This window comes from Siniperca chuatsi, linkage group LG14 (genome assembly GCF_020085105.1).
Source record: "Siniperca chuatsi isolate FFG_IHB_CAS linkage group LG14, ASM2008510v1, whole genome shotgun sequence".
Lineage (NCBI taxonomy): Eukaryota > Metazoa > Chordata > Actinopteri > Centrarchiformes > Sinipercidae > Siniperca > Siniperca chuatsi.
In genome coordinates this window covers 28,776,872-28,800,971 of record NC_058055.1, presented here as the reverse complement: position 1 = coordinate 28,800,971, position 24,100 = coordinate 28,776,872, and the positions used below count along the sequence as shown (strand labels likewise).

Here is a 24,100-nt window from a genome sequence, read left to right as displayed (position 1 = left end):
ATGCTAGCATGCTGACATTAGCATTTAGCTCAAAGCACCACTGCTTATTGAGGATAAGAAACAGCTGGAATAAAACACAGTAGGCAGATGTACTGTATGAAACATGTTTTAAATGTATTGTCACATTTAAATAAAAATACAGTAGATTAAACAAAATCATCAACAACAATAATCACATTTTTAAAGTTTACAAGTAAATTAAATTTAATAATCGTGACAAACTGGAGCCTACTGGACTTTTTACCCTAACAGCAACAGACTTTGCTACATGTTGTTTTTAGCCACGCCGCTAGCATGGCTAAAAACAACATGCTAACGCCGCTAGCATGGCTAAAAACAACATGGTGTTGGCATGTTGCTCGGTCATGTCCTGTTTTCATTCAGGGTTTCTCACCAAAACACACAATGTGTATCTTTGAAGTCTAACAAACATTTCATTCCTCAGAAAACATTTGCAAAGCAGATTTAAAGCCTGCAGTCATTAGACGTTCTTCTTCTCTGCCTCCGTCTCCTGTCACTGGACTACAAACAAAACAGGGGCCCTCTCATCAAACCATCGCTCTGTTTTTCCTGAAAATGCACTTTTACGTACCTGAAACTATTCTGTCTCCGTGTTCTCCGACTAAAAATTTGTCAATCAATCAATGAAAACTGCATCGCTGTCCGAAACCTTTTTTTACGGGATTACCACACTAAGAAAACGATTTCCCTCGTCTTGTTGACGTTTCATCTTTTTAGCTCTGCCAACGTGTTTTTCAGTGCATTTTGAAAAGGTTTCATGAGTGTCAGGAGGAGAATTTGGTCTAAAAAAAAACCCCATGAAAGCTACCACACCCTGACTGAGAGCTGACAACGAATATCATATATTAATGAGCATGTAAACACTCTGTGAAAGTAAACTCTCAGTATCAATAACTATTTCTTTAACTTCCTTATTTCTATTTACATCAGTTCATGACTCCACCAGAGCTGCTTCCTGTCTGACCCGCCCGTCCTGTCAGATCATCACACTGATGCAAATCCGTCTGAAAACAGTTTAGATCTTTTATACCAATTTGGTGTCTCGCACAAAACATTTGGTTTGTGTTGTCATGACAACGAGGAGGGGTTTCCAACGCAGCCCAGTCGCCAGGAAAAATGTGGAAAAATCGTACGTTTCTGCAAACAGATACGTACAATCTGTACGTTTTAATGCATCTGATACGTATCGTATTCTCGACTGTTTTTATGGCGACAGCACCGGGTGCTTTTCCTAAAGCTAACCAGACTTTAACCACAGCGTTTGACGTGGAGATTAAACGTTTGAAAGGTGGTTTGCAGAAACGTACAATTAATACATTTTATTCTGGTGATTGGGTTGTTCAACGTCACACCGTGGATGTATTATTAGAACTGGATACCGGACCCAAAGATGGCGCCTACGCCATAAGTTCCTAGCTTGTGGGTTTACTTCCGCGGTTCGTGGCCCACTGAACACGCGCAGTAGTGTTTCTCCCGCTGGCCCGTAGACTTTACATCGCGATGACGTCACGGATTTTTAAATCGCTTTTCTCGGCTCGAGGAAAGTTTTACAAATATAAAACCGCCGTAGATCGGAAATCCATAATTAAAAGAGTCTTAATGGACCTTGTTCTGCAGCTCGAGGCGTCCTGTCAACGGTTACAGGCGTCTCTTTTATAACGGCGGCCGTTTCAGGGGGATTTATGCTGCAATACCGCGAGTGGCCACTGGGGAAAAACTGGAAGCAAGGCCGAGCGGCGGCGGCGAATCCAGGTCTTATGATACATCCATGCGTCACACAGATTAGCCTGTATTTGTCTACATTTAGTTTAATTGGTACCATTAACAGCACGTTAGCCGTCAGCAGCTCCTGTCTGCAGTGGACCCGTGGACGGACAGACAGCTGTCTCTGGATCACTGTGAGACTGAAGGAAACTCAGAAACAGCAGGATTCTCAGGCAGGTTCTGCAGCCGCTTTCTTCTCTGGTGTCTCAGCATATTTATGGACATTTACTCACGATGGACATCAGAGGTAAGTCTGATCTGTCTCTAAGTGTTTTAAAGCATCTTGAGCGCAGCTGTGAGTCGCTGCTGCCGCCGCTCCGCCTGCTGACGGTGTTGGCGAGCGGCTAAGCTAACACCTGCAGGCACCTGTCCCTTTTTACCTCACATCTCTCCCAGCTGGACTGTGATTGGATGAAGTCAATCTTGTCCTTTTAAGTAAAAGAGGAGAAAGGAGAGTTTTTCTTGTCTATTCCCAAATTTAGTTTGCAGGCTGACCAGAGGTTTGATCTGTCGTCAGACCCGCTCAGTTTACCCACCATGTTAAATGTGTTACCGACATGACGTCAGCAGCACCGACCACTGCAGCATTTATGACGGGACATTGGAGTTTAATTTGATTTAAATTATTTCTTAAAGGCCTTCGTTCACTGCAGCCTTAGAGGCGCTATAAGAGAACAGCCCCAAACTACCTCTTCTGATTCTTCAAAGATTCAATTCTAACTAAACATAAACACATTTTTAGCATAAATCTTCCAAACTGTCTCTCAGGCAGTTAAGCCACAGATTCAGTCCGACTCAAACCCGGGGGTCCTGGGGGTCCCGGGGGTCCCGGGGGTCCAGGGGTGTTCCCGGGCGTGGCGGCCGAAGCTCGGTCCTACAGCAGGACGCAGGCCCTCTTGCTGACGGTGGGCTGCGGGTTGAGGAAGGACCTCACGGCCTCGGCGAACACGTCCTTTATGCCGTCCTGGTTGAGGGCCGAACACTCCATGTAGCGGACGGCGTGGATCTGGCGGGCGAGGGCGGCGCCGTGCTGGTGGGTGACGGGCGTCTGGTTCTGCTCCTTCAGCTTCCTCTGAGTCTCGGCGTCGTTCCGGAGGTCGCTCTTTGTGCCGACCAGGAGGATGGGAACACCGGGACAATGGTGAGACACCTGAAGGTGATGATTAAACGAGAGTGAAACTGTGAACAACTAGAAACTTTGCCTTTAAAGCAAAAGTTTGATACTTGGAGTTTATCCTCTTCTTCTCTTTCTTTCTTGCTGAGAGTTTGTACAAATATTTCATTCAATCTGAGACACAACTATAAAAATGTGCACCATCGAAAATTAAGGAAAAGCTTAAGGAATTTGAGAAAAAAATGTAGGAAAATGAATGTTAATAAGCTAAATGTCAGGTTCTTCAGTGATGACAGACTGTAGCGATCAAGTGCATTATTAGACAGAAATAAATATCGTTTCCTACAAACAGAAAGCTGAGACATTTCCTGAATTAAACCCTACAGGTGAAGACGCTTGTTGTCCTCACCGACGTGTTTTTAAGCATCAGAGTTTAGAAAGTTAATCTGTGATGCACTGTAATGCAGAATTTGCACTCAACTCAACTTTATTTATAAAGACTTTGCACTGTACAAAAGAAACAGAAAACAAACATATAACATACACACCTACAAAGCATTAATTTGTAGTTTTATGAAAAGTCTGGTAACACTTTATGTTAGAGTACACATTTTCAACGGACGCCGCGTGCAGTTCGTAGAGCGGATATGCGTCCCGCTACAGAGAATAATGGTGTGAAGAGGGGGCAGCTGTAGATTAGGGAACCTGAGCGGGTTAATACGCGTCAAACTACTCGTGATTCAGTTATGAGCAACACCTCGCTGTAGACTGGGGAACGTGTTCTGAGTTAGACTTCATTGAGCCTCATCTGGACTCTTTTAACACGTGTAGTTTTGTGTTTTGTTGCATAAGAATAGACCGTATTTATTAAGTGTTATTAAGGGAGAATCTCGTGGTTCTACCACCTTTATAAGGCCCGTACTGAGCAAAGCACATTAAGCCCGTAACTCATGTGCAACAGCTTCCTTACTTACCATCAATAAGCAGTAATTAGCAGGTTATTGAGGGGAAACTCTTAGTTAATGTTGTAGAATATGATCATGCAGAATGAGGCGATAATAAGAGCCTTATAATGACTAATACAGAGCCAACATAACCTAAGACTGCAGCGCCCACCATTGAGTCTGGTTCTGCTCGAGGTTTCTGCCTCTTAAAGCAAGTTTTTCCTTGCCGCTGTGGCCCAGTGTTTGCTCATGGTGGGATTTGTTGGGTCTCTGTAAATAATATTATAAAGAGTTCGGTCTCGACCTGCTCTGTAGGAAAAGTGCAATGAGATAACTTCTGTTATGAATTATAAATGAAATATAAATAAAATTTAAGTGAATTGAACATGCTACTAAAATGCATGCTAATGAGCAACTAATGGTGAATATGTGAACCTTAATGTTACCAAAAGCAGCAACACTCTTGTTCCTCTACTTGACTCGCAGGAATGAGCATGTAATACTGTTGAGCTGATACTTCCTCATGTTATTTCTACTGTTGATTCATTATCGTTACAGTGCTCAGAATGCGTCTGGTCTAATAATCCCTGTATGGTTATATAGTAAAGCTTAATATCTGTTTATGGCTAATCCTCCTCAGAAATCATCAAACTGCTCAAGGACAGAAACAGAAATAAAAACTTGTTGTTTGGTTTTCTTGTTTATTCGATTTCCCACTTTTAGATGAAAACAGGAAAGTCATTGTCCTTTTTTTGACGCCTACAAAACCCCCGACACATTTTATCCCGTTTCTTCACATTTAATGAAATAATTGATTGAACACGGGCCGAGTTCAGTCTTCATACTGAAGCCAGTCTGCTAAATATAAAGCTACAGCCAGCAGCTGGTTAGCTTAGCTTAGCACGAAGACTGTGAATTGTTGTTGACACTTTTTGTACAGAAGAAACAAACATGTTGATCAGAAGCTGTGGAGGAGCTGGTGGAGGTTTGTCAGCTTTAGACAGACTGCCGCCTCTGATCAATATTTGTATAAATTCAGTCCTGTAAAGCACAAGCAAATAATTTGTCTATTTTTACGGAATATGTCTACGGCATATATATATATATATATATATATATATATATATATATATAAACACTGAAAGACCACAAAGCCAAAGAAAAAGTAAACAAAATTAGATATTTTTTAAGATTTCATTCATTTTCTGACACAAAATCTCTTTGTGTCCCGTGTCCAAGGCCTCAGGTGATAAACATGAAGACCCTGAAATGTATTAATCCAGAAGCTGCAGCTGCTGTTCTTAACGTTGAATTTATTCATCCCTAAAATGATGGAAATCGCAGCGCTCTCATCTAAATCTACCGGCGCTCACAACAAGCGGTAAAAGAACAATTAAAGCCTCGTGTAAATGTATTTCTGCCTCTTTAATCTGTGAGTGAGCGCTCTGTTGCCGGGTAGAGTTTGACCTCTGACCTCTGGGTGCCACTTGTGTTTGACGTTCTCGTAGGAGGCGGGGCTTGAGATGGAGAAGCAGATGATGAAGACGTTGGTCTGCGGGTAGGACAGCGTCCTCAGCCGGTCGTACTCCTCCTGACCCGCCGTGTCCCACAGGTTCAGACTGATGGTCCTGCCGTCCACCGTCACCTGAACGCACCGCACACACACGCACACACCTGGTCAGGGATTTGTGTATCTGCGTTACGTAACCATGGTGATAACATACGTTATCTCAGAAGTCTTTCTATGAATATTAACATATTAATAATGAAAACAGTGAGCCGCACCTGGCTGCTGTAGTTGTCGAACACAGTGGGGATGTACTCTTTGGGAAAAGCTCCGGTGGTGTAGGAGATGAGCAGGCAGGTCTTCCCCACAGCGCCGTCGCCTACAACCACACACTTTATACTCTGCATGATGACCTCTGACCTCTGACCTTCAGCAACCTGCACACACACACACACACACACATTACCCTGTGTTAAAACAGTGCACGGGTCTGTGTTGTTTCAGGTACAGGTGAGACATGAAATGCGATCCAGGAAGTCCAGTTTGAGCAACAGATTGAGGTGTTGAAAGGTTCGTCAGAAGCTAAAACTCTGCACAAAGGCTTGTGATACTCAGACAGGATTTTACAACTGTGGAAAGTTTTTATGGAGGAAACTGTTTTATCTTTCGTCACTCCGATCGCAACATGAACAGCAGAAATACGCCGTTCACGTTACAAAGTCACCTCCCGGGAATGTGCGCTTGCATGCATTTGATTGGCCAACGCAGCATCTCGCCAACATGATTGATAGGCAACTTTTAATACTCAAAAACTCGAAATACTCGATACATTTTGAGGTCCAGACCCGGGTATACCGAGGCAACACAACACTGGGACCTCCCGGCACTAATCACGAGGAAGTGAGTGCTCGAGAGCTTTGCTCATTAGCATAATCGACGCCCCTAAAACCTCAAAGAGTGAAAGGAAGAATTGCACACTGCAGAGCTTCTGCTTTCAGGAATCAGCAGACGGAACGATAACCTCACAGGTCTTTCTTAAGCAAAGAGGTCGCGTGACAGTCCAGCCCGGCGTCAAGTACCGACGTTTAGTCGCAACGTTTTAAAGTGGAAGTAGACACCTTGATCATAACAGAATATAGAAACTTCCAGCTGCTCATTTCAGAAATCACGTAAGTTTATCAGAACAGGATTTGTTGGAAAGCTAGAAGCTGGCGGCTAACGAGCTACCACAGGCTGAATGCAGTAAACTGCAAGCTAACGTTAGCTAACTCGCTAACCTCTATGGGAAATTATAGCTGTAAGCTAACGTCACAAGTGGTGCTTCTTGCACGAGGCCGAATGTTTCTATCAGAATATTTACAGAGAAAGTAAAGACGGGGGAGAAACATTAAACCGTCACCTGGGCTTCACCTGTCCGAGTTTACCTTCAGTGAATCTGACTGGTTCCCTCGTCCTGCTCCAGCTGCCAGAGACACTTCAGTTTCCTTCAGTTAACACAGTTTGTTCAGAAACACGTGACGTCCCATTGTCCGACTGCAGAGAGAGGGGGAGGACGGGGGAGAGGAGGGGAGGTTTGTCCTCCGTTAGTATTTATGTTTATGGAAATGATCCCTGCAGGAGGAAATGGTCTCCAAACAAAACAGAGATGTTATCACACACACACACACACACACACAGATTTGAATGTCAGTGACTCACACTGAATATTGACAACGCTGAGACTCCTCCCACATTTAGAAAGACAGTTCGTCTGTCTCCAATTTTATGAAATAAGTTCTTCGGCCTAAGACACAGCGGTAGCAGCCGCACTGGAAGCAGAGGGAGGCGATGTTTGAAGCAGCAGTTCGCAGTGTCAGATTGCGTTTTACAAAACGTCTTTGTGGTGTTGCCGTCAGGTCAGTAAATCTTGATTCCAGGTCACGTCCAGAGGCGTCAAAGTTCACGTCCAAGTCACAGAGGTCGTGTTCAAGGCACCGAGTCACGTCCGAGTCCCTGACGTGAGGTCCGAGTCACCGGGGTTGTTTTCGAGTCACTGTGTCTTGTCTCAGCCACAGAGATCGTGTCCAAGTCGGAGTCACTAAGTTCATGTTAAAGTCGCCCAGCTCGCGTGTGCAGAGGTTATATTTCTGTCAGCAGCAGCTTTTGTAAACCAGCGAAGAAGAAAGAGAGCGGTTAAATATCAAACTAAGAGGAAGACGGTGTCGGAGAGTTCAGAGCGTTAGTCTGAGAGTCAGTAGATGCAAATGTGAACAGTGAACATGATTCTGGTGGACTGTGTGCTGAACAGTGAAATAGTAGCTGTGCAGTGTCTCTCTCCAGATGTCTGGATAGAGAAAGTGGCTCAGCCCAGACTCTGGGGACGCCGACCCCGCCCTCGCCGCTCTCTCTCTGGGCGGAGGTCGGCTGATCTCACTCCTGCTGGAAGCTTTAACCTCTGATCTCACAGTTTGTCATGTTCTCCTTCATGTTGTTTGGTAAACTGGGAGGAGAACTGTGACCTCTGACCTTTGCAGTGGTGGAAGAAATACTGACTTCCTGTCTGTGGCTCTCAGCTGCGAGCCCATTGGCTCCTGCTGAAGACATAAATCTTTAACACCTCACAGATATACAGTTTCCTGTTTAAAAAGGCTCAGTAGTTTCCTCAAACAGCTGCTCGCTGGAGTTTTTACCAAACTAACAAGAGGAAATAGTGCATCTGTTTGGGACTATTTCCAGCGGCGGATGAATCCACAATACTTGAAACAGCTGAGAAGAATGAACGCTACAGAAAAATAAAGCAGCACTTTTGACCGACATACGTTGACAACCTGCAGAGACACGTGAAGAAGAATGAAAGAGACGTTTGAGGTGTTGTAACGACGTCCTTTTGTAACTGAGATGTAGCTGGAAAAAAGGAAGCTTTCAGTAGAAATTGTGGTTTCGTGTTGAAATAAAGCAGCAACTTCAGTGAAGAAAACTGAACTCAGAGGTGTGAAGTGTGACTGTCCTGTTCAAACGTATCTCTGGTTTCGACACATGCAGTCTAATTATATTGACAGAAAGTAGTTTTAACGTTACTCAATAAACTACTGTATAACCCCAACATCACTTCATATATTCGCTCCTCAGCTGCACCAACAGCAGCCGAGTGTTGCAGTTCCTCTAACGTCCACTAGATGCTGCTGTGATGAAACTGTGGCTGTACTGAAGTGAATGGGAAAACCCTCAACTTCTCTCTACAGATACAAAGACAGTACAGGTCTTATGCAGGACTTCTTGCTCCTGTTTCCTGGGGGCCAAAATCCAAGTCAACTACTTTTCAATGACAAATACATACAATAGGTGATAGCAGTAGCTATAATAGCTCCTCACGTCTCCTGGACGCCAAACTAATATTTGAAGATAAATAAAAACTGCAAACCGCTTTCTGCACGATCTGACCAAACCGGACCAAAGGGATGCGGCGTCCTGCGTTCTGTTTCAGCTCAAACTGTCCGGTGAAACCAGCAGGTCTGAAAGCACAGATCTGACGGGGGAACAGTGTGCTGACTGCGAGAGGAAGAAAGAAGGAAACACGTTGAGAAAAAAAGAGGAAGAAGAAGAATCAAGATCAGTAAAATGACTGAAACATTCATTGTGTAAAAGCAGCCTTCCTCTAAGTGTGTGCGTGTGCTTAGAAAGTGTGAATCTGAAACAAACACATTTGCTGCTTTACTTTAATAGCAGTTAATAATTAGCATAGCAAGTTATAAATAAGTTAGAGGCATGAAAACATTTACATGAATCGTCACGGGGGGATAACAGCAGTTCGGGGGGCTGTGTCCTGTCTCTGATGTTGCATTCACACGTACAGATGCAGAGTAGAAGAGCGTCTCTGCTATCTCAAAACTAACTCTGACTTTGTCGCACATAATTTAGAAACTCTGCTCCGACTGGACAGTTGTCTTCTGACTTAGCTGATCGACTGGTGAATCGCTGCATTACTGCTGACGCTCCATTTTACCCTCACTCGTGAACGAGACCCTGAGATACTTGTACAACAACAGAGTCATGGCATAATAATAACTTTATTTATATAGCACCTTTACAGACAGTTTTGTCAGACAAAGCAAAGCAGAGACAGGATACCCAGAAGGCAACACAACAGCAGAAAGCCAAACAAAGCAAGACAAGAGACAACTTAAAAACAATGAAAAACATGACTAAGGAAATAAAAACAAATGGAAACAATGAAAGCAATAAAGAGGCGAATAAAAGGACGACGTCCCATAAAAGCAAGACTGTAAGATGAGTTTTAAGAAGTGATTTAAAAGAAGTCTCCGGTTCTGCGAGCCTCATCTCCTGAGGCAGGTGGGTCCACAGCCGAGGGGCCCTGATGGCGAAAGCAGGGTCACCTTTAGATTCAAGCCTCGACTGTGGAACAGCCAGCAGGGCCCCTGAGGGCCTAAGGCTGCGAGCCGGCTCATATGGGGTCAACAGGAGCCAGTGGAGAGAAGCCAGGACCGGGGTGATGTGATGGCGTCGGCTAAAACCAGCGACAAGCCGAGCTGCTGCGTCCTGAACCAGCTGGAGGCGAGAGAGAGACTTCTGGTTCATACCAGAAAGGACGGCGGGACGGTGGTCGAGTCCAGAGAACATGAATGACTTTGTGTGAGAGAAAAAACGGCAAAGTAGAACCGACTAGAATGAATCAGTGAATGAGAACAGTATTATTGTTCAAGAGAGAAAGTGTGGTGATGGAGGAAGTGTTCAGAAAACTGGGAGGCTTCTTACCGAAATATCATCAAACATTAAACAGGGAAATATGAAATAAAGGCCTGCCTCTATTAGAAGCCTTTTCTCTCTGTAGTTGAGGGAAATAAAGGCTTTGCCAACAATTCATGTTAAGGAACCTGATATGTAATCACTGACACTGAGAGAGCCATTTGTCTCCTTCATGGTTTTACTGGTCTTGTCTGTCAGCATTTCAGGAACTAACAGACAGCGTTGGTTTCGTCTTGTCAGCTGTGTTCTTTTTCTGCATTTTAATTAAATTTTGCTGGTTTAGGAGGAGTCTTCTGACCCACAGAGGAACCGAGCCGTCCTGCAGCTGAAGCTCTGACGGGAAAATCTCTAAAATTGGAGCTGTGAGGTTTACAAAATATTTTCACGACTCGTTGGACTTTTTCTATCTTTCAGAAAAACCCCGTCTGAGAGAAGAGACACCTGCTCTGCAAAATAACCAGACGATGGTACAAAAACAGATAAAAGAGTTGTACAACTTCGACCAGGTGGTGGACGAAATCGGAAAAAAAAAACTAAGCAAGTGAATACTGGCTTTTACCATATCGTCCTTGTTAAGAGAAACATTTTAAACAACACAGATGTTCGTCACGTGAACAGGTAGCGAACACAGGTGTACAAACTGGGAGAATATCAGACCAAACATGGCTGAAACACCAGACAGCTGTCCAACTCTACAGTGCATGTTAGCGTGCAATGTACAATGTTAAAAGTAGGTTGAAGCAGGAAGTGTGTCTGTAAACTGTGGAGTTGGGTAATAATTGTACTGTTCACCTTTGTTCTCCTGGAGGTTTGTTTCCAACCTGTCTGACCGTATCACTGCTTTTTAGTGACGTCACTATGTTCCCAAATCGCAATTTAAATACAATCTTATCATCATTGACGACGACCAGCTGACAGAGAGTGACAAGCCGAGTCTGACAGAGGCGAAGTCTTCCACATGTACCTGACGAATGCAGCGTTCCTTAACACCCCTCACCCGAACAGTCAGTCAGACGCCTCGGGCAAAAGAGGAACTGGTCTGTGTTGAAACCGAAACAGGAAGGGTTTGTCCGCCGCTCTGTTCATCCAGCAGCAGCATGTGTGGAGGAAAAGTGTTCACTGAGACAGTCTGACCAGCACTTCATATCAGTACACACAGAAGAGACTACATGAACTGTTAAACGGGGGAATTCTTCCTCAACGAGATGAATTCTGTTGTCAACTCCGAATGTTTATGTCATTTAAGTCCAGGCTTTTATACCGCAGCCACAGAAAGCCTGGTTTACAGGTGAGGACACTGCAAGCATAGTTCTGGTCATAAACCCCAGTGAATATGGGGTCAAACAGGGCTGAAACACCGGAGAACGTGGGGTCAAACAGGGCTGAAACAGCGGAGAACGTGGGGTCAAACAGTGGCTGAAACAGCGGAGAACGTGGGGTCAAACAGGGCTGAAACAGCGGAGAACGTGGGGTCAAACAGGGCTGAAACACCGGAGAACGTGGGGTCAAACAGGGCTGAAACACCGGAGAACGTGGGGTCAAACAGGGCTGAAACAGCGGAGAACGTTGGGACAAACAGGGCTGAAACAGCGGAGAACATGGGGTCAAACAGGGTTGAAACAGCGGAGAACGTGGGGTCAAATTGTACTGAAACAGCGGAGAACGTCGGGTCAAACAGGGCTGAAACAGCGGAGAACATGGGGTCAAACAGGGTTGAAACAGCGGAGAACGTGGGGTCAAACGGGGCTGAAACAGCGGAGAACGTGGGGTCAAACGGGGCTGAAACAGCAGAGAACGTCGGGTCAAACTGTGGCTGAAACACCGGAGAACGTCGGGTCAAACAGTGGCTGAAACAGCGGAGAATGTGGGGTCAAACGGGGCTGAAACAGCGGAGAACGTTGGGTCAAACTGCTGAAACACCGGAGAACGTCGGGTCAAACAGGGCTGAAACAGCGGAGAACGTCGGGTCAAACGGGGCTGAAACAGCGGAGAACGTTGGGTCAAACTGCTGAAACACCGGAGAACGTCGGGTCAAACAGGGCTGAAACAGCAGAGAACGTTGGGACAAACTGTGCTGAAACAGTGCAGAACGTCGAGTCAAATTGTACTGAAACAGCGGAGAACGTCGGGTCAAACAGGGCTGAAACAGCGGAGAACATGGGGTCAAACTGGGTTGAAACAGCGGAGAACGTGGGGTCAAACGGGGCTGAAACAGCGGAGAACGTGGGGTCAAACGGGGCTGAAACAGCAGAGAACGCGGGTCAAACAGGGGCTGAAACAGCAGAGAACGTGGGGTCAAACAGGGGCTGAAACAGCGGAGAACGTCGGGTCAAACAGGGGCTGAAACAGCGGAGAACGTGCGGTCAAACAGGGCTGAAACAGCGGAGAACGTGGGGTCAAACTGTGGCTGAAACACCGGAGAACATCAGGTCAAACTGTGGCTGAAACACCGGAGAATGTCGGGTCAAACTGTGGCTGAAACACCGGAGAACGTCGGGTCAAACAGGGCTGAAACACCGGAGAACATCGGGTCAAACTGTGGCTGAAACACCGGAGAACGTCAGGTCAAACTGTGGCTGAAACACCGGAGAATGTCGGGTCAAACTGTGGCTGAAACACCGGAGAACGTGGGGTCAAACAGGGCTGAAACACCGGAGAACGTGGGGTCAAACAGGGCTGAAACACCGGAGAACGTGGGGTCAAACAGGGCTGAAACACCGGAGAACGTGGGGTCAAACTGCTGAAACAGCGGAGAACGTTGAGTCAAACTGCTGAAACACCGGAGAACGTCGGGTCAAACTGCTGAAACAGCGGAGAACGTTGAGTCAAACTGCTGAAACAGCGGAGAACGTCGGGTCAAACAGGGGCTGAAACAGCGGAGAACGTCGGGTCAAACAGTGGCTGAAACACCGGAGAACGCCGGGTCAAACAGGGCTGAAACAGCGGAGAACGTTGAGTCAAACTGCTGAAACACCGGAGGCTCGGGTCAAACTGCTGAAACAGCGGAGAACGTTGAGTCAAACAGGGGCTGAAACAGCGGAGAACGTCGGGTCAAACAGGGGCTGAAACAGCGGAGAACGTCGGGTCAAACAGTGGCTGAAACACCGGAGAACGAACGGTCAAACAGGGCTGAAACAGCAGAGAACGTGGGGTCAAACAGGGGCTGAAACAGCGGAGAATGTCGGGTCAAACAGGGCTGAAACAGCGGAGAACGTCGGGTCAAACTGTGGCTGAAACAGCGGAGAACGTCGGGTCAAACAGGGCTGAAACACCGGAGAACGTCGGGTCAAACAGGGCTGAAACACCGGAGAACGTGCGGTCAAACAGGGCTGAAACACCGGAGAACGTCGGGTCAGACTGTGGCTGAAACAGCGGAGAGCGTTGGGTCAAACTGGCAGAAACAGCGGAGAACATCCGGTCAAACTGGCAGAAACAGCGGAGAACATCCGGTCAAACTGCTGAAACAGCGGAGAACGTCGGGTCAAACTGTGCTGAAACACCGGAGAACGTCGGGTCAAACAGGGCTGAAACACCGGAGAACGTCGGGACAAACTGCTGAAACACCGGAGAACGTCGGGACAAACAGGGCTGAAACAGCGGAGAACGTCGGGTCAAACAGTGGCTGAAACAGCGGAACTTGCGTACTAGTGTACTGAAGTTCTTTACCTGAGTATTTGCTCGTGTCACTACTACTCGTGTTTCTACTTTTTACTTCACTGCGTTCATCTGACGGCTTTAGTTGCTTTACACAGTAACATTTTTACACTTAAAACACATGAAAAGTTTATAAAAATCTGATGTTTCGTTATAAATGAAACTCCCGACAGTTTATACGAGTTCAGCTGAATCGATCAGTCGGCTGACAGAAGATTAATCAACTGTTTTGATGGTTTCTCCTGTAAATCCCTTCCTGGCTGCAGCTCCTCAGATGTGCAGATCTGCTGCTTTTCCTCTGAACGACTGTAATAACTGTGATGTTTGTTAATAACGTCGAGCTTCGGACTGTCGGTCGGACACGACGACACGCTGAAGGCGTCGCTTTGGGCTCTGGGTCGCCGTTTCTCACCGTTTTCACCAGTTTTCCAAACCGATCGATCGACGGATCGACGGAGAAAAGAATCGGCAGATGGATCCAGAATGAAAAGCATCATCAGCTGCAGTCCGATACAAACCGGTTCAACATGAGCTCCAGCTCCACCAGCTGCAGCAGCAACATCCTGCTTTACATTAATGCACGAGGAATAATAACCTGATGATAGAATATATAACAGCACAGCAGCCACAGGGACGCTGCACTGCTTTAATGCTTTAAGGGATCCTGATCACACTCTCACACTCTCACTGCAGCAGAGGGTTTCACAGAGTGTGTGTTTGTGCTTTTACTGCAGTATTCGTAAAGTATTACAGTTATTATTTCTGGTTAGAAAGCTTTTTTTAGCACTGAATTTATGTTCAAGTTCAAAGAAGAAGTGAGTGACACACACGCACATGCGCGCACACACACACACACACACACACTGGGAGTGGTCGCAGTTTCCTGCAGCAGCGTCAACAAACATACAGGTTATTGATCCGCTGGAGGACCGATCGATCAGCTGACGGGAATTAAAGCAGAGATCAATAACGCGCTGAAAGTTTGTACAGAGAGAGAGACACACACACACACACACACACACACACACACACTCAGCTGATCGGTTGGTCCCGGAGCTCCGGGGACGGAAAGCAGAGACTCACCGGTCATCAGTGCTCCTCTCCGGGCTCACAGCTCCGCTCAGTCCCGCTCCGTCTGTGGGTGTGTGTGTGTGTGTGTGTGTCGGTGTGTGTGTCGGTGTGCGCGGGAGGGACAGCGGATCTGTATCTCAGTGCGAGGCGGGCGGGCGGAGCTAACGAGGAGGAGGAAGTCTGAGAGGAGAGAGAGAGAGAGGAAGCGGTGGAGCAAGTTTGAGGAAGTTTACTTTCTGCGTGTGCGCGTGCATGTGCGCGCGCATGCGTGTGTGTGTGTGTGTGCGCGTGGAAGCAACACCGGGCTTTTCTGTGTGTTCAGTCCAGACTTGAGAAACACTGAAATGTTTCTAAAGTCATTTAAAGGACCAATCAGAGATCAGCGTGTTAACAACATGAAGCTCCAGCCAGCAGCTGCTTAGCTTAGCTTAGCATAAAGACTGGAAACAGAGGGAAACTGCTAGCCCGGCTCCGTCCAGGTAACCGTCCACCTGGCTGCCACGTGGCCTCAGTAACTCTCTGACGTCGGTTTTGTTCCTCGCGTGAAACTTTCTTGTGTCTGAACTTCCTGTTGGGCTTCAGGCGCTCAGCGCTGATCTGAGAGCAGCTCTTCTGCCCGCGGCTGCACCGCCCCGCCCCGGCCGCAGGGGGGCGCCATGACACCGCCGCGTCACACGCGCGCTGCCTTCCAGTGCTGTCGGAAATTAGACGACCGGGAAACAACAAAGCAGAAGCCCTCGTCACGTCTGATGTTTTCTGATGTATTTGTAAAGTACGACATCGCTGGTTCAGGCCATCAGTCTTCCAAATCAGAGCGGAAACGATTAGTTAGTTAATCGATTAGTCGGTCGTTTAGGTCGAAATTCTCTGGTTCTTTAAGAAAATCTGGAAACTTGTGACAGGGTTTTTTTTTTTTTTTTTTACTATTTCTGACGTTTTATAGATTATATAGATTATTATATTGTTTTATAGATTTAACAATTAATCAGTGGCTCCATACAGGTTACTGCCTGACTGATAATCAGAGGCCGTACCTGCAAGGCAACGCTCAGGGCTGTAAAAACAACGCAAACTCCTCTGCACACCTTTTAGGTTAAATAAAATATTATATTTTTTACGCTCAGTGTTCTCCTGAAATCTGCTGGAAGTGAACATTTGGAAAGCGTGATTTTATTAACATGTTGTTTTTAGTCTGACGCTCACTTTACCTGCCGGCTAATTAAAAATGATTTCAGTGTCAAACGCTGTGAACGTCTGGAGGACAGCAAAAGAGAAGAAACGGAAATATAGAAATTCAGTGAAACGCTGCTGCGGCGCTCGTCTGCTCGATGAATCCTTTAGTCTGTCTTCTGCCGTTTTGCTTAAAAAGTGACTAAAACGATTGATCGGTTATCAACTAGTTGCCAGTTCGTTTTGTTTCCGCCTACTGACCGGTTAACCGACTAATTGTTGCAGCGTGTTAATTAAATGAAGCTCTGGATTCGGAGGTTTCCGCGGGTCCCTGAACGCAGCGCAGGCGGGTCTCTGCAGGTCTTGAGTCTCAGCAGCAGCTTGTTGAGTTGGAGTCGCGGGTGGAGAACTGAGGAACCGTTTCATCACCGCGCAGACTTTCATTCGATCCGTTTGTGTGGGATCGATCGGAGCCGATCGGAGCCGATCGGATCGATGGATTAGAGGAGCGGCTGCTGCACAGGTGAGAGGTGGTGGGGGGCCGGGACGTTGCCGTGAAACCGAACAGCTGTCTGACCTCTGACCTCCGCTGCGGCTGGAGGAGAAACAAACTTTATTGAAAAGAAAATTGATCCGCACTGACGGAAGAAGATACGTGAGAAGCGCGTGAGCCGCTGAAGCTGAGGTGAGGCAGATCCCTCGAGTATCGGTGTGGCGGTGGTTTTCGTCGCGTGCTGGCGCAGGTGACGTTAACGTGCTTTTATTTAAAGTTATTTACAGTTTTATAAAACAAACAAACGCATTTCTGAGTTGATGTTCTTGTTCCGGATGCGCGAGATGAACGGCGGACAGTGAACGCCCCCTCACGTTTAACATCTAGTTTCTGTATCAAACTTTATTTTGTTTGTGTGTTTTAAATATTACCCGAAAGCACCGATAATCCCAAAACACCGTCACGTGACATTTAGTCAAAAATACCACCTGAGGAGTTTTAAACGGGGAAGAGTGCTGGACAGTAACTGGTCTTACTCCGGTGCTTCAGGTCCTGATCAGACCAGCAACTGGACGTTTTGGCTTGACGTGAATGTTTAGATCTGAATTGAGGGTTACAGAATTTGAGCAGCTTGAATAAGTTTTTAATATCTGCAACTTCTGTCTGAAACTGTGAACCCTAAACATGTACAGTGGTGTGAAAAAGTGTTCGCCCCCTTCCTGATTTCTTATTTGTTATTGTTTGTCAAACTTAAATGTTTCAGATCATCAAACAAATTTAAATATTAGTCAAAGATAACACGAGTCAGAGTCCTGACCTGAATCCTGTTGAGATGCTGTGGCATGACCTTAAAAAGGCAGTTCATGCTTGAAAACCCTCCGATGTGGCTGAATTACAACAATTCTGCAAAGATGAGTGGGCCGAAACTCCTCCACAGCGCTGTAAAAGACTCACTGCAAGTTATCGCAAACGCTTGGTTGCAGTTGTTGCTGCTAAGGGTGGAGCAACCAGTTATTAGGTTTAGGGGGCAAACACTTTTTCACACAGGGCCATGTAGGTTTGGGTTTAGTTTTCCCTTAATAATAACAACCTTCATTTAAAAACTGCATTTTGTGTTTACTTGTGTTATCTTTGACTAATTAAATTTGTTTGATGATCTGAAACAACAAGTGTGACAAACATGCAAAAAAATAAGAAATCAGGAAGGCAAACACTTTAGCACACCGCTGTAAGCGTAAACTGGATAGATGGTTTCAGTGCTATAAATTCAGTGGTTTTTAAATTTCTGAATGACGTATTCAGTTGCTACTATTAGTGTCATGTAAGGATTACTGACCAGGCCAACCAGGTACAGACCCAAAGCCAAAGCAACCACAGAGAGAGTCAAAGCGACCACAGAGAGAGTCAAAGCGACCACAGAGAGAGTCAGAGAGAGTCAGAGCGACCACAGAGAGAGTCAAAGCGACCACAGAGAGAGTCAGAGAGAGTCAGAGCGACCATCGAGAGAGTCAAAGCGACCACAGAGAGAGTCAGAGAGAGTCAGAGCGACCACAGAGAGAGTCAAGCGACCACAGAGAGTCAAGTCAAAGCGACCAGAGAGAGTCAGAGAGAGTCAAAGCGACCACAGAGAGAGTCAAAGCGACCACAGAGAGAGTCAAAGCGACCAGAGAGAGTCAGAGAGAGTCAAAGCGACCAGAGAGAGTCAAGTCAAAGCGACCACAGAGAGAGTCAAAGCGACCACAGAGAGTCAAGTCAAAGTGACCACAGAGAGAGTCAAAGCGACCACAGAGAGTCAAGTCAAAGTGACCACAGAGAGAGTCAAAGCGACCACAGAGTCAGAGAGAGTCAAAGCGACCACAGAGTCAGAGAGAGTCAAAGCGACCACAGAGTCAGAGAGAGTCAAAGCGACCACAGAGAGTCAAGTCAAAGTGACCACAGAGAGAGTCAAAGCGACCACAGAGAGTCAAGTCAAAGTGACCACAGAGAGAGTCAAAGCGACCACAGAGTCAGAGAGAGTCAAAGCGACCACAGAGTCAGAGAGAGTCAAAGCGACCACAGAGTCAGAGAGAGTCAAGCGACCACAGAGTCGTCAAAGCGACCACAGAGTCAAGTCAAAGCGACCACAGAGAGAGTCAAAGCGACCACAGAGTCAAGTCAAAGCGACCACAGAGTCAAGTCAGCGACCACAGAGAGAGTCAAAGCGACCACAGAGAGTCAAGTCAAAGCGACCACAGAGAGTCAGAGATAGTCAAAGCGACCACAGACAGAGTCAAAGCGACCACAGAGAGTCAGAGAGAGTCAAAGCGACCACAGAGAGTCAGAGAGAGTCAAAGCGACCACAGACAGAGTCAAAGCGACCACAGAGAGTCAGAGAGAGTCAAAGCGACCAAAGAGAGTCAGAGAGAGTCAAAGCGACCACAGAGAGTCAAAGCGACCACAGAGAGTCAGAGAGAGTCAAAGCGACCACAGAGAGTCAGAGAGAGTCAAAGCGACCAGAGAGAGTCAGAGAGAGTCAAAGCGACCACAGAGAGTCAGAGAGAGTCAAAGCGACCACAGAGAGTCAGAGAGAGTCAAAGCGACCACAGAGAGTCAGAGAGAGTCAAGCGACCACAGAGAGTCAGAGAGAGTCAAAGCGACCACAGAGAGTCAGAGAGAGTCAAAGCGACCACAGAGAGACTCAATTCATTGTTACATCAGAATGGGGGAGAAATGTTTATGATGATGATTATTAATTCATAAATGTGATGTTTGAACTGATGAGAACAAACTGCTTTTACTTTGAAACGTTTAAAGAAATCTAGTTGAACAAATGTTTAAAATCTTTCTTCCTCTCTCTCCTCAGACATGGAGGGTGTGTGCGTGTGGCTGGTGTGTGTGTGCGTGCTGAGTGTGTGTGTCGGGGCTCACAGTTCATTGGACAGAAGCGACCACGCCCACCTGGACCATCAACACCATCATCTGGTTTCCAACGGCAACAGAGCCTCAGGTAGGAAACACACTTCCTCTGTGTGCGTGTTGTTGTTTCCATGGTCCCCAGAGGATGAATCCCAGTCACGCTGATCCTCTGACTTTCCATCTAGCGCCACCATCAGGTCGACATGTTAACGTGTCCGACACTTTGGTTTCTGACCAAACACCTGCAGAGCTGATGGCGTTCCCATCAGCCTCAGCTGCACTCTGTGTTTACTGCTAACTAGCTAATGTTAGCATGCTAACATGCTAAACTAAGATGGTGAACTTGGTGAACATCAGCAGTCTTTGTTTTTCTCTCCGTTAAAGCCGCCCGTCGACTAAAACTGAGCTTTTACAAAACGATGAGGCCGTGTGACAGTAAAGTTAAGAAGAACATCTCTAACTTTCTGAGCGATCGTTCATTTTAAACATCATAATATCTGGTCTCACAGCTGTTGTCATTAACCTGGATTTATGTTGACTTTGTGAGACGACCGTGAAATAATAACGATTTGTTCAGCCAGCTGCCTGTCGCACTCCTCACCAGATGTGGACGAAGAAGAAGAGGTTTACCTGTTTTCACGTTGTTCAGGTGTGTCACTGTGTACAGACGCCTCTGTGAAATTAGAAGTGTGATGAAGACGAAGTCTAAATCTTCAATCAGTCAGGCTGAACATCGCCGGGGGAGGAAACCTTCTCCGAGCTCGTCGGTGATTTAACTCCTCGTTCAGGACGCCATGTTGACCCTGGTGACACGACAGGACCTGGTCTGTAGCAGACAGGCAGCAGGACAGAGACTAAAGAGAGACTAAAGCCTCCTCAGGGGGGCGCCGGATTTGCGTCGCCGTGGATTTGCGTCAAAAATCGCACTCCTCCTCAGAGTCGTGACTCCGTCAGGTCTGAACTCTCGGACAGGAAACTCACGTCGAGTCGTTCAGCGCGACTCGCACTTCCAGAGGACGTCATCGTCTCTGACGTCCGTCCAGAATAAACCTCCAGAAACCAGCTGAGGCGCCAGAGAAGAAAGCGGCTGCAGAACCTGCCTGAGAATCCTGCTGTTTCTGAGTTTCCTTCAGTCTCACAGTGATCCAGAGACAGCTGTCTGTCCGTCCACGGGTCCACTGCAGACAGGAGCTGCTGACTGCTGGTTCGGCTGCTCTGACGGGACAGACTGACAGCATGTGAACACATACAGGCTAACAGACGGGCTAACAGACGGCTAACAGACGTGTCTGTAGAGAGAACAGCAGCACCGACCTGCAGCATTTTCACACTAAAGTCAAATTTCACACTGAGCTGATGAAGGAAGTAGAAGTGCTGTTTGTGGTTTTTACATACAGACAAGTCAACCGGAGAGAGAGACCATGCTGTCACTTTGTAGAAACATGTCCTCCTCACTCACCTGTTTGGACTTGGAAAGTGTGTGTGTGTGTGTGTGTGTGTGTGTGTGTGTTGTCGCAGAGCTCTGCAGCAGAGATAGCGTGGGAGCTAGCTGTTAGCAGCTTACCACAGCTTCCTGGAAGTGATACTTTGATGATTTCACAGGAAGCGCGGTGACAGAAATAGACTCGTCTCTGCTCCGTTTTGAGTAGACGAAGGCAAGAGGGTCCCACCTTCAGGTCTGAGAGCCAATAGGAAGAGAGTAGAGTCCCCAGGTACGAGGCGTGTCACTTCCTGTCACTAAAGTATAAAAACATGCTGCTACTTTTACGGTTAATTTAACTCCTTTAGTCTCAGAATGAGACGCTAACAGGAAGAAATCTGCTGAAAGTGAAATAAAACTCCAAGAAAGACAAATGTTCAGGTGTTACTGCGCAGGTGTAACACGTCTTCAGTCTGTTATAAAGACGGATGTAGCTAACATTAGCATTTTGGCTTCCTTCTCCAGCACCTGATCATCTCTTATCCGCGACAGAAAGTCATTTTTTCTAGCTTTTTATCTGTAACCTCTGCTGTCTACACGACGTCTCACCGCTTCACTCCCCGAGTCTGTCAAACTGCCGACCTTTAACCTGCGGCGCTCGTGTTACACAGGTCTTACGGCGTGAACCGCGTGCTGTTGCGCGAGGTTCTGGTGTCTTCGTGTCGCTACAGATGTGACTGCGAGGCGTTTGTCTCTTCTGGAACAGAACCTGGAAGTTCTGGTTTCACTTCGGCTCTCGTTTGATCTGACTAAGTTACTCTATTAAAACAGGAACCTTTTTAAAAGGTGCATGATGGGAAGTGAAGTTTTCCTGCTGTGCTGGCGTGTGTTCAGACTGAGCTGATGTTCAGCATGTGACTTTGACTCGACCTTCCTCCCGTTTAATTCTATTATCTCTGTATTTTTATCCTCACAGCTGCTGATCTTAATCCTCAGACTAAACTCAGACCTTTAGCTGAAGCTGCTTCCTCACCTGTCACTCGCTTTACCTCTCTGTCTTCTTCTGTGGTGTTGTGGCTGTCAGAGTGGAAACGTAAGCTGGGTTTATCCTCCTGGAGATACCTGTTTTAGGTTTTAATCTGTAGTTCCGCATCAGATTTCACCCGCTGACAGACCACTGCAACACTGCACATGATGTATTGTTCGTGGTTTTGTTGGTGCGGTCATGTTTTAAACTTCAGACCAAACTGAGACAGCTGAGCCCCCATCACAGTGTAAAAGAGTTTGAGTTTTTTCAGCCTCTATTTGTCTACATTCGGTCAGACTGTCCCATTAAAGCAGCTGAACCAGCAGTCAGCAGCTCCTGTCTGCAGTGGACCCGTGGACGGACAGACAGCTGTCTCTGGATCACTGTGAGACTGAAGGAAACTTAGAAACAGCAGGATTCTCAGGCAGGTTCTGCAGCCGCTTTCTTCTCTGGCGTCTCAGCTGGTTTCTGGAGGTTTATTCTGGACGGACGTCAGAGACGATGATCTGTTTCGTGTCTGTGTACGATGCAGATTTCTGAGTTGTGACTCTGAGAAGGAGTAACTGAAAGGTTCATGCCAGCGGTTTTACATGTTTGAGTCAAATAACTACTGTCTGTTTACACCTTCCGTTTGTCATTTTCCACAGCATGCGGTCATATTTTAGCTTGTGCAGAATTGGGTTTTCAAAGCGAAATGTTCAGCTGACACACACACCTTCATATTCAGTGCTTCGTCCAGCCAAACACACGTCTGCGTTTATAATTCGTGCAGTTCCATGTCGCCTATCTTTCTTGTTCTGGTTCCAGTCTCGTTCGTTAGACTGCAAGTCTCACTTTTGTCCCCAGTATCTCCCAGATCCAGTATCACAGACTCTCAGAACCTGAGCGGGTCTACATATGATCTCTAAAAACATTGTAACTGATGTCCTGAATTTATTGTGAGCAAATAAGACGGTGTAGTCCCTCATTCGTCCAGCAGTGTTCTATCGTAGAAAAGGTTTCAGTCGTAGTCGTCTGGACGCTGTTTTCAGAATCAAGACGTTTCGGCTCCCATCCGGAAGTCATTCTCAATTGTGAAAAAATTGGACGGGAACTCAGAAATTTAAGCTACTCTGTGTTGCTTAAGGCCCGCCCTCAGGAAGGAGTCTACCTGAGTGTCTGTGTAACAAAGTGTAACAGAACCAAGAAGGAACAATGTCTCCATCCCTTATGTATCTGGACTGTCTGAAAAACTACAAAGGATCTTTAGACAGCACGATGTTCCTGTTTTCTTTAAACCAGGCAACACTTTAAGACAGAAACTCTTCACCCTAAGGACAAGATGCCCACACAGAAACAGAGCAATGTAGTTTACTCCATTCAGTGCAGTGAGGAAAACTGCAAAGAGCGGTACACAGGTGAGACTAAACAGCCACTTCACGAAAGACTTTATCAGCACAGACGACACGCTAACTCAGGATTACAGAGCGCCGTGCGTTTGCATCTAAAAGCTACAAACCGCACATTTGAAGACAGCGAGGTGAAGATTCTGAGTAGAGAGAAGAGTTGGTTTGAAAGAGGAGTCAAAGAAGCCATTTTGTGAAAAAAGAAAACCCCTCTTTGAACAGAAATGGTGGTCTGAGATTCTATCTGCCCAAAGTTTACCACAGTGTATTAACACCGTGGTCAAGCCGATCACATGCTAATCAGGTACTTAACAGTGATGAGGGAGGTGCAGCCAGAAAACAATAGGCCTGATTACTGATTACTGGGCCATCATGGAAACTATTAGGTCAGTTTCAGGTGAAACTAGCTAATCAACAGACACTCAGGTAGACTCCTTCCTGAGGGCGGGGCTTAAGCAACACAGAGTAGCTTAAATTTCTGAGTTCTCAGACCATTTTCACAATTGAGAATGACTTCCGGATGGGAGCCGAAACGTCTTGATTCTGAAAACAGCGTCCAGACGACTGCGACTGAAACCTTTTCTACGATTATAAGCAAATCATAATAACCCTATAACCCCATGTTAAAGCAGCCGTGACACACAGCTACAGTGATAATATGTTGGATGGTGTTGTTATATCGTCGGCGTTCCTCCCGTTCCCTCCTGAGGTTTAGTTTTCCAGTTTTGTTGAAGTCCCGATGACGGCACAACAGTCTCCCGCAGGTCTCCACTCTCCGATCTCAGATGTCGGCGCGTCCGTGAACGCACCACTATTTCAGAGCAGTCTCTGAGGTCTGAGCTGGAAGTGAACGACTCGATGTCTGAGAGTTCAGGTCTGACGGAGTCACGAC

General features: G+C 46.6%; 2 protein-coding genes across 11 annotated transcripts in view; one reads left to right on the top strand and one right to left on the bottom strand.

Annotated features, from left to right (window-relative positions):
- Nucleotides 1–90: 90 nt before the first annotated feature.
- On the bottom strand, nucleotides 91–14,978 carry rhogb (ras homolog family member Gb). Of its 4 annotated transcripts, XM_044221335.1 has the most exons (6): nucleotides 14,831–14,965; nucleotides 8,751–8,878; nucleotides 6,775–6,883; nucleotides 5,629–5,787; nucleotides 5,318–5,488; nucleotides 91–2,935 (listed from the first exon to the last, which is right to left on the bottom strand). In XM_044221335.1, exons 4-6 carry the CDS (start codon nucleotides 5,755–5,757, stop codon nucleotides 2,660–2,662), a joined length of 576 nt encoding a protein of 191 aa, XP_044077270.1. In that variant the 5' UTR covers nucleotides 5,758–5,787; nucleotides 6,775–6,883; nucleotides 8,751–8,878; nucleotides 14,831–14,965; the 3' UTR covers nucleotides 91–2,659. The 4 variants fall into 4 exon arrangements, with proteins under 4 accessions (XP_044077270.1, XP_044077271.1, XP_044077269.1 ...); XM_044221336.1 differs by lacking the exon at nucleotides 8,751–8,878 and having other exon boundaries at nucleotides 6,750–6,883; nucleotides 14,831–14,978; XM_044221334.1 differs by lacking the exon at nucleotides 8,751–8,878 and having other exon boundaries at nucleotides 14,831–14,977.
- A 167-nt stretch (nucleotides 14,979–15,145) lies between these two features.
- LOC122887798 (stromal interaction molecule 1-like) overlaps nucleotides 15,146–24,100 on the top strand; it is a 50,177-nt gene continuing 41,222 nt past the window's right edge. For 2 of the 7 annotated variants that reach the window (XM_044221329.1, XM_044221328.1), the window contains exons 1-2: nucleotides 15,750–16,511; nucleotides 19,324–19,467. In XM_044221329.1, coding sequence (XP_044077264.1) covers nucleotides 19,326–19,467 — 142 coding nt within the window. In that variant the 5' untranslated portion in view covers nucleotides 15,750–16,511; nucleotides 19,324–19,325. The other 5 variants (XM_044221325.1, XM_044221323.1, XM_044221324.1 and 2 more) reach the window with 5 other exon arrangements.

Excerpts from the sequence above, each read along its gene's own strand:
- rhogb (XM_044221336.1), bottom strand. The coding sequence starts at position 5,757 with ATGCAGAGTATAAAGTGTGTGGTTGTAGGCGACGGCGCTGTGGGGAAG. Across the intron at positions 5,489-5,628 it reads TCGACAACTACAGCAGCCAG|GTGACGGTGGACGGCAGGAC; the intron begins GTGCGGCTCACT and ends CGGTGCGTTCAG. Across the intron at positions 2,936-5,317 it reads AACACAAGTGGCACCCAGAG|GTGTCTCACCATTGTCCCGG; the intron begins GTCAGAGGTCAA and ends CATCACCTTCAG.